This window comes from Eucalyptus grandis, chromosome 6, assembly GCF_016545825.1.
Source record: "Eucalyptus grandis isolate ANBG69807.140 chromosome 6, ASM1654582v1, whole genome shotgun sequence".
Taxonomy (NCBI): Eukaryota; Viridiplantae; Streptophyta; class Magnoliopsida; order Myrtales; family Myrtaceae; genus Eucalyptus; species Eucalyptus grandis.
This window is the reverse complement of record NC_052617.1, coordinates 14,257,325-14,266,773: the sequence shown is the minus strand read 5'-3', so window position 1 is coordinate 14,266,773 and position 9,449 is coordinate 14,257,325. Positions and strand designations below refer to the sequence as shown.

General features: G+C 42.2%; 2 protein-coding genes across 2 annotated transcripts; one reads left to right on the top strand and one right to left on the bottom strand.

The window, feature by feature from the left end:
- Nucleotides 1-2,034: 2,034 nt before the first annotated feature.
- LOC104456891 (polygalacturonase At1g48100) lies at nucleotides 2,035-4,620 on the bottom strand. The gene is made up of 6 exons (XM_010071776.3): nucleotides 3,838-4,620; nucleotides 3,567-3,734; nucleotides 3,390-3,434; nucleotides 3,089-3,296; nucleotides 2,902-2,983; nucleotides 2,035-2,595 (listed from the first exon to the last, which is right to left on the bottom strand). Exons 1-6 carry the CDS (start codon nucleotides 4,231-4,233, stop codon nucleotides 2,094-2,096), a joined length of 1,401 nt encoding a protein of 466 aa, XP_010070078.1. The 5' UTR covers nucleotides 4,234-4,620; the 3' UTR covers nucleotides 2,035-2,093.
- Nucleotides 4,621-8,308: 3,688 nt separating this feature from the next.
- On the top strand, nucleotides 8,309-9,151 carry LOC108954362. Its single transcript, XM_018860225.2, has 2 exons — nucleotides 8,309-8,426; nucleotides 8,540-9,151. The coding sequence occupies exons 1-2, from the start codon at nucleotides 8,382-8,384 to the stop codon at nucleotides 9,110-9,112; spliced, it is 618 nt and encodes a 205-aa protein (XP_018715770.2). The 5' UTR covers nucleotides 8,309-8,381; the 3' UTR covers nucleotides 9,113-9,151.
- Nucleotides 9,152-9,449: the final 298 nt, after the last annotated feature.

The window sequence follows — 9,449 nt, the reverse complement described above, 5'->3', positions numbered from 1 at the left end:
AACCTTGCCCTTCTCCAGAAACCATTGGTTCCATTCCAATTTGACTCCGACGTGAAACTAGGAACCGGACCGGGAGGACCAGTTCCCAAATTCTAGGACTAGGAACCAGACTAATCGACCGGTCTAGTCTGGTCCAGTGGAACCAGTAATTTGTTATTTGAGGGCAAAAATAATTTGTTGTTTGGGTAATGATTCATATTTTCTTGTTCCCCGACTCGCTCTCTTTCATATTGACTGCTTTGAGGGCCTTGGGAACGTTTTGGGAAGTTCCGATCTCTTCATTAGTCCATACACATGGAAGAAATCAATCTGCCAAGTGCGACCCAAAACACGAGTGGCATCGTCGAGGTTTCTTGTTGCAGAGGCGACACAAATCTGAACTGCAACGATCGTGCAGTGAAGAAATGAAGACGGCGTGGTCGGTGCGGCTGACAATCTGGACGATGGACGACTCGAATGGGATTGGACTCGAGGTACAGCGGAAAGCAAAAAGGGAAAATAAAGCAGAAAGCAAAAAGGGAAGGAGGGGAAACAAAACCCAAAATGGGCAGAGGGATTTTCTCAGTTTTTTTTTTTTTTTTTTTTAATATCAATCGGTCTTGTCCAATTAGTCCTGGTCACTGCTTCCAAGAATGGGAACCGAGAATTGGGCCGTCCTCTTTGGGAATCGCCCACAACTGGCCGATTCAGTCTAGTCTGGGTAATTCCTGATTTGAGCAGTTCCGGTTACACACCCCTAACTGATATCGATATCGGTTTGTTAGGCATATCGAATGATTGGGAGTCACAGATCGAATTACCTCGCTAGGAGAGGTCTAGTCACATCATTTTTGGTGTAGCAATTAGAGACCAACTAAAGTGGACTTCACATGCCGAAGTTTGTCACCTCCCGAGTGTCAAGAACCCACAACCTCTCCTGCTACCTTTTTTCTCTTCAATTAATTAATCAGTTGTTTATTTGATATTTTCTTTCCCCAATTGGCCATTCACCAGTCCTCAACAGCTAGAATTAGGGTCATGGCATCATCTGGCATGGCTCTACGGCCAACTGCTATTTAGGAATGATTCGATTTACTTTTCTTTTCGATTCCGAAAAAGGGTGGATCTTCATGGTCCCCAAATCAATTTTTTTTCCCCAAATAAGAGTCCACATTGGTCCATTCTTCATTTTGTTTTTGTCAATGTATGCAATTATCTCTCGCACTTGGCCCCCCAATCAAATATGCCCCACCTTCCGCCCTCAACATATAAAGCCAATCCCGCATGCAAGTTATTGATCTCCTTGCACAAATTCTCTTCTAGTGGTCGATCCACGTCTCTATCCTCTTTTTCTGCAAGCTGAAGCACCTTTCTAGTTAAGTATGAATATGATCACCCGGACAAGTACTTAGGTTAAGATCGATTAGACATATGTAAGTTGAAAATGACGTATCACCGGTGTTCTCATCAATTCATGTATGTTGGACAAGTTATAGGTACCACACAAAATTATTCGACTACAAATTATGGAATTTCATGTAATTATGTCACTTTAGAGACTTGTTTTATAATATATCAATCCACGGTCGGTTTAATGTTGAAACATGACCGAATTGTGTGATGGTTTACGAATTAACATGGATAATCTATGAAATTCGGTCGAGTTAGTAAATTATGTCAAGTTCAAACCAAACTCTATATTTTTGTTAGGACCCAACTATTATAGCCATTTGGTATAGGCTGAATGTTGCCCACAAGATCATGGGAAATTTCTCTTTCAGCATGGGATAGTTGCATGCTAAGGTTGCAGTGTCATTTTCCTATAGGTATCTGACCCTAGACCTCGTTATAGGACGCATGCGAAACATATCCCTGAAAATTCCTCCCATATTGCACCGTTCAATCCATGCCTTGGCAATTGACCTAGGCAATAAGCATGCGAGTTATACTTCAGTCCAAAACTTCTGACGTGCTATATTGATTTACAAATTTGATCAAGAGCAAAATATCAATAAAAACTATTATCTTTCTTATTTGATATCCAATAGACTCTACATATTCTGGGGTACACTGATTTAGTCTAAACAATAATATATATATTAACCCCACATAGATCAACAATGATCAACATCAGTCTGTATTATCTTCTCTGGCATTCCCTCCACCAAGCACATAGCTGGTGGGATTGTGAGTGTCTCCATGATTCCATAAGCGTTCCAGCAAAATGGGTTCAAGACAAATTGCCCTTGCGCCGGAAGCAGCTCGATGTCCGAGAGTGTCAAGTTGGTGCATGGGATCGCGTCGCTGCACCCGAAATGCATTGGTGGGCTGCGGGCATCATAGGTGCCCTTGATGTTGGAGTACAAGATGTCGGAAACGTAGACCGCCGAGGTTTGATTGGCGCAATTCTTGGCGAGGCAGTAGTATTGGTCGATGATGATTGGGTTCCGGACCGTGTCCATGTGGATGTTGTTGAAGGTCACGTGAGAGACGGCGCCCGAACCGCCCTGCCATGTCTTGATTCGGACCCCGTTGTCCGAGTGTTTGATCACGGAATCTGTCACGGTGATGTTTGAGACACAGGCGTGGGAGTTGCGAACGCCGAGACTGCCGATGCTGCACGAGTGGAAGGAAAGTGATCATTGGAGGAAAGTAAGTTAAAAAGCAGTGGGACATACATACATTGAAGCCCACAAGTCATATGTTATATGGATTTATGTTCAACAATAGTGGCTAGGAGTTAGATGGAGGCAGAAAACTATGCTGTAAAGGAAAAAGGCGGTTCAAGATTTTAAATCACCACTAATCAGTACCTTTTGTCTGTCTATTACTCACACCTTTTAAGTGTTAATTCTTTCTTTTTTCATAAAGCTTGAAGCACTATTCAGATGCAAATTTTTGTTTTATCATCACTTGCTGTACCTTATTCCATGACTAGGACCGCAAGTTATGTTTCTTATATCGACGTCATAGGTACTGGCTCCAATGGATACGCAGTCGTCACCTACAAAGGCCAGTCAGATCAATGAAACTGCTTGTATTAAAATCAAAGCAGTGATACTGTGACGGCATAAGCCATTGTTCAGAAACTTATGGTCGAGCATGTTACCATTAGAGATCATTGAATTGTATATTCCCACGTTATTCGAATTTTCTATATGAATTCCATCCGTGTTTGGACTCTGAGATGGCGCCTTGATGGAGAGCGATTCAATGAGGACGTTGCGACAGCCATCGAATCGGAAATGGAATTGAGGGCTGTTCATGACTCTGAGTCCCCGAACTGTCAAGTTAGAGCTCATGAAGAACCTTATGGCCTGCATTACATAAAGGTCGATGATAACTTAATAATTTTTTCCTTGACAATTTGATGAATCTTATCCAGAAAAATTGCAGCGTTTCTGACTTACAACTGGGCTGTCACAAGGACCAGGCATGGTTGTTCCATTTATTCCCTGTTCCAATATGCATATAATAAGAGTGATAAGTACTATTAAATTAATTTATAAGCACTGAAAAAAATAGAGATCCTGCTAGCTTCTGAAGGCACTGCCGAGTGTTGTCTATATGTATGTGGTTTAGCTTACTTTGTGTGGCTTACAAGGAAGATTCCACCATTTCTCTCCTCTCCCATCTATCAACCCGCCTCCTTGCATTGACATTCCATTGATCCTGTAAAAGACCAGCCACTGCCTCTTGCTTACTCCCTGTGGCCATGAGTCAGGCCCGTCCGGTGGCATTATAGTTCCATCAATCTGTGAAGTGTGAATTCAAATTCATGGCCAATGTCGAAAAACTTGAGTACTCGCGGCCAAATGCGGCATCAATTTCTTGATAGAGGACGTCATCAACAATTACCTGGAAAACAAGGTTGGCTTTGCAAGGCCCTGTGAAAATCGTAGATTGTATCATAAAGGAATAGCCACGAGGAACGAGCAGAGTGGCTGACTCGGCATCGCAAGCTGCATCCCAGGCCATCTTGAACGCATCTGTATCGTTGGTGACTCCATCACCTTTGGCACCAAATTTTCGCACATCGAATGGGGAAATGGGTTCTGCATCACCGCCACTGTAACTGGGGCTAGCAGCATTAGCTGGCTCGGGCGCTGGTGAGGGCGGCACTGAGATATGAGACACAGCAGGCAAATCCTTCTTCCTCGTGTGGTGACTGTGAGTCCTCCCATCAGTTGGAGGAAGCAACACGAAGAGTGACAAGAAAGTGAGCACGGCAAGAGAAAGTAGCGAGCGTGTCATGGTGAAGAGATTTGCAAACTTGGGGAAAGATGAGTGACTAAGGTGATGGGAGCAATGTGTAGATATTTAAAGAAGTCACCCAAACTATCACTATCCTAGAATGATAGGCTCCTTTCTCCGCTAGGGTGTGGCGCGTAGCCGTAATTCGAGTTCACGCTCAATTATTCCTGGGATTCAAGGAACCTGACTCAGATTATGACAGGGCTGTTCTTTTCTGAAGTGAGCAAAGAGGCAAAAGAAAAATGAACCCACGTTCTGGGGAAGTACTGGAAAACCAAGTTGTGTGGAGCTATCCTGAGCCTGCGAAAGTGGTGACCACTTTGCGTTGAGGCACCGGAACAAGTTGCGAGGCTGTTCTTTCAAACACACACAGACAGAGTGGCCAGTTTCGAGAGTTTGGAGGATGATGTGTGAGAGGCTGGCGGAGTTCCGGGCCGTTTTTATACTAGGAAAAGAGTTGGTTAGTGGGAGGTTACTTTTTGGGAGGGTCGGTCCTTGTGGGAGGATTATAATAATGACACAAGACCGACCAGTTCCAATATAGGATTGGCTTTCGTTGGTGGCTGGGAATAGTGGAGGGTGCACATAGCACTTGGGCATGCATGACAAAGAGAGAGAGTAAAGCCTGGCGGAGAATATTTAGAGCTTGTCAGATGTGGGTTGTGGGAGAATTGCATTGGGAAGGCCAAGCTTTTCTTGCAGAGAGACAGTTTCAGCTTCATTCCCACCTGTTGGGCCAAAATAAGAACAAAAGATTAGGTGAGGCATTTCAAGATGAGGCAGAGGGTTCCAAAATCAGTCACCCCAAAAAGGAGGATGTGTTCTTTTTCACTTCTAAGTGAGGGGCCGAGGGACACTCGCAATTTTTTGGGGCAGTTCCATCATGATCCACCCACCCACTACCCAAAAAGCTTCCATGGCAGTTCCTAACCAAGAGTGGCCTTAGATGGCAGGTTCACAGTATTATAGTTTTCGCAATCTCGTTGGTTGGATATTTCACGCGACCAGCTATGTTAGGTATGTTAAAGAAGGAATAACAATAACCGACAAAACGAAGGATATGATGTGGCCTTTCATTTCGTGCCCGAGTGCTCTCAACGTAAAAGTGACAGGCCTTTCTTAATGCCACATAATAGTATGTTTAGAAAATTAAAGCCGAAAGCGGAACCTCAAACTCTCCAAGCGTTGGAATGTATGTGTTATAATTTAGGGATAAGTGTTTCAGAAGTCCTACAACTTGTCACGAAAGTGCATTTCAGTCCTAAAACTTGCAAAAAGTGCATTTCAGTCCTACAACTTGTCAAAATGTTTCAAATGAGTCCTAAAATTGACGCCGTCTAATTTTTTAACGGAAAAAGCTGACGTGGCCCCTGCGTGGCTTTTTTTAATCGTTTCTCTCTCCTCCGTTGCGAATAGTTTAAAAAAAAAAAGCCACGCATGCAGAACGACGCCGTCGCCTCCTTTCTTCTTCACCACGACGCCGTCTCCTCCTGTCTCCTTCACCACGACGTCGTCTCCTCCTTTCTCCTTCACCACGACATCGTCTCCCCCTCCGTCTGTACGTCTTCTTCACTGTCGTGTTCTCCCTCCCCTCTCCATCTCTACGTATTCTTTCGCTTTCCAAGTATCCCCTAAGCCCCAAATCGAACTCGTCCGAACCCTAAGCCCCAAATCGAACTCGTCCGAACCCTAAGCCCCAAATCGAATTCCTCCGTACCGTAAGTCCTAAATCGAATTCGTCCGAACCTAAGCCTCAAATTTGATGATCTGCAGTTCTCTTGCAATTTGGGTCCTCATCGACCTCGAGTTCGACACTCGTCGTGAGTTCGTGTTCTTTCCTTCATTTGACGATTGTAAGTTGTGTGAAGACCTCTTTGTGGGAGTCTGGAAATCTCAGCGGTGAAGCGATTAGCGTCGGGGATGACGACAGGGTCAGCGATGACGATGGCGAGTCCTCCTCACGCAGGTATCACTCTCTGCATTATAACATTTGGGTATCTCCTGATAATGCTACGAGTTTTTTTGTTTTGCAAAAGTGCTTTAATCTCTGCATTATGTAAAACGATGTCAGTTAGCATCCTCAGTTCTTCATTATTTGGAGTTCAGAGAGCTCGAGTTTGACACACATCAACTTTATGTTCTCTTCTTTGATGATTGCGAGTTCATGCAAAGATATGTCTTGTGGGCATCTCGGCGTCTCAACGGCGGAGCGAGCGGCATCAGGGACGGCGATGGTGACTCCTCATGCAGGTATCACTCTCTACATTATAGTATTTGGGTATGTCATAGTAATATTACCATTTTTTTTGTTTTGTTTTGTAAAGGTGTTTTACTCTCTACATTATAGCGGCATTTTACTATCTGCGTTATAGTTGTTTTGCATTTTTCAATTCTTGCGATAAATTATAACATTGCAGCAAATTAGAACATTGCTCTCAGTATTGATCATGTAGTTGCATTGTGGTTGTAAAACGGATTATGCTAATTTGTTGTTTCTATATTGATTGTTAGTCTTTTATAAAAATATTTTCAATTTAGAACTTGAACATTGCTTCAATAATTTGATGATTGAAAGTGCTCTGCTTTTTTGTTTCTGTTCCCTTGTAGGTCCAATGGCCGAGAACAAAGTTTATGTCACTGTTCGCTATGGAGGTAACTTTAAAGGTGGCCCACCATTGGAATACATAGGTGGAAGGGCTGATGTTGCTGAAATAAGTTTAAGTAAGCCTTCGCTGTCTAATATAATTGAAGCTATTGAGGCTTTGGGTGTGTGTAGAGTAGAGAAACTCTTTTATAGAGTTCCTGGAAATAAGACTCTTGTAGACGGAGTAACTCTTAGGTATTTATGGGATAACGCTGATGTGATGGATCTATTTTATCATCATCTGTGCTCTGAAAATATTACACTATATGTTGAGCATGTTGATAATGAAAAGGCAGGAGCTGAGATGGGGGGTGTTGAGATGGAAACTGGAGGTATGTCTAATGTGATTAGAAATACTGATGATGACGAGAATCGGGCTGGAGTTGCCAATAGGGATCTAGATGAGGAAGAGGATGATGATGCACATAATTTGGTGGATATGGAAGAGGCGAGTGATGATGATGACTTTGAACTGGTTGAAGCAAGGAAAAAATTAATTGAATTTTCAGCAAGACATAGGCTCCAAATTTTAAATTATAGAGAGGCAACTAGTACTTCCCAACCACCGACTGTGGATGAGACTCAATCGTTAGATGATTAAGGGTACGAAAAAAGTATGCTGATTCAGATGAGGAAGACAGTCTTCAATCAATTTTAAATGATGAGGGTGGTGAAGAGGTTGATGTTATTTCAAGGAGGAGAAGTAGGTTCCCATCATATGATCAAAGTGGTACAAATCCAGAATTTATTATTGGCATGACATTTGATGATGCAACTGAGTTTAAGAATGCAATTTTGAAGTATTCTGTGGCCGAGCAAAGAGCAATCAAATACACTAAGAACACAAAAAGTGTTGTAAGAGCCAGGTGTGGCCAGAACAATTGTAACTGGATGATCTATGGTGCTCTTGATAGAAAAACTGGGTCATTTCATTTGAGAAGGTATGTAAATCAGCATATATGCAGTATCACTTTCGAGAATAAGAGAGTGTCTAGCACTTATTTAGCTAAGCACTTCAAGATTCTCATTTCTGCAATGCCTAAAATCAAAGCACCTGAGTTAAAGAAATTAGTTAGAGAACAACTTGGAGTAAATGTTACTTTCAGTCAGTGTAGGAGAACAAAGCTGAAAGTATTTAAGGAATTGCAAGGCAATTACAAGAAGGAATATGCACAGATGCACGACTACTTGGGAGAGCTTTACACTGCAAGCCCATCAAGCAATTTTAAATTGAAAGTTGAAAGGCCATGGCCAAATTCTCTACCGGTATTTGATAGGGTTTACATTTGCTTTGATGCTTGCAAGAAAGGTTTTTTGGCTGGATGTAGGAAGATCATTGGATTAGATGGATGTTTTTGAGGGGTTTGATCAAGGGTGAGTTGTTATGTGCCGTCGGAAGGGATGGCAACAATCAAATGTATCCAAAGTGGCATGGGCAGTGGTAAGAATCGAGAATAAGGACACATGGACTTGGTTTATCGAATTGTTGAAGTCAGACCTTGATATGTGTAATGGTGACGGATGGGCGTTGATAAGTGATCAACAAAAGGTATGCTTTTCTTTTCTTTTCTTTTTATGTTTTCATTTGTAAATTGATTGTGACGTTACAATGTTTTTCTTTCTGTTTTCATATATATTTTCTTTTTTTCCGGTAATTGTCAGGGTCTTGTCCAATCTGTAGCTGAACTGTTGCCAAATGCAGAGCATAGGATGTGTGCAAGGCACATTTATTCCAACTGGGGTCAAAAATACAAAGGAAAACAGTTGCTGAAGCAATTTTGGAGATGTGTCAAGAGCAATAATATGTCAGATTTCGAGATGCATAGACAGAGGTTGAAGGAACTAACTCGGGAAGGTCATGATGACTTATTCCGTATTGAGCCAAAACATTGGTGCAAAGCCTTCTTTGACACCGATATTAAATGTGATGTCGTTGATAATAATCTGAGTGAAGCGTTCAATGGCAGGTGTGTGGAAGCTAGGTGCAAGGCCATTGTGAGTATGCTGGAGGATATTAGAATCATGGTTATGAATAGAATGCATACTCAAAGGGATGGATGTGCTAGGTGGACTAGAAATTACGGTCCAAGGATTATGCGTAAGTTACATGAGAATACATCTGCTAGTAGGTATTGCCATTTGATATGGAATGGAAATGAAGGATATGAGATTACAGAAGGTGGTGACAAATATGTTGTTGATTTGAATTTAAAAACTTGTTCTTGTAGAGCTTGAGAACTTAGTGGAATTCCATGTTGCCATGTCATTTGTGCAATACATCATAAGAGAAATGATCCGACCGACTATCTAGCCGAGTGCTTCAACAAGGAAAAGTATCTAAGTGCTTATCAATTCATGATGCCTACGGTGAGAGGACAGAAATTTTGGAATAAAACCAATAAAGAAGCTCCTCAACCCCCACCAATGAAGAACATGCCTGGTAGGCCAAAAAGGAGTAGAAGAAAGCAACCGATTGAGCTTGTAAGAGGTGATAGAATGACTAAAGAGGGTAAGCAAATGACTTGTTCTGCTTGCAAACAAATTGGACATAACTGCAAGGGATGTCCTTTAA

Bases quoted from the DNA above. Each gene is read 5' to 3' on its own strand.
- LOC104456891 (XM_010071776.3), bottom strand. From the start codon at position 4,233: ATGACACGCTCGCTACTTTCTCTTGCCGTGCTCACTTTCTTGTCACTC. The intron at 3,435-3,566 runs GTAAGCTAAACC...ATATTGGAACAG, and splicing joins TTCCTTGTAAGCCACACAAA to GGAATAAATGGAACAACCAT. The intron at 2,596-2,901 runs GTACAGCAAGTG...CCACTCGTGCAG, and splicing joins GGTCCTAGTCATGGAATAAG to CATCGGCAGTCTCGGCGTTC.
- LOC108954362 (XM_018860225.2), top strand. From the start codon at position 8,382: ATGTGTAATGGTGACGGATGGGCGTTGATAAGTGATCAACAAAAG. The intron at 8,427-8,539 runs GTATGCTTTTCT...GGTAATTGTCAG, and splicing joins TGATAAGTGATCAACAAAAG to GGTCTTGTCCAATCTGTAGC.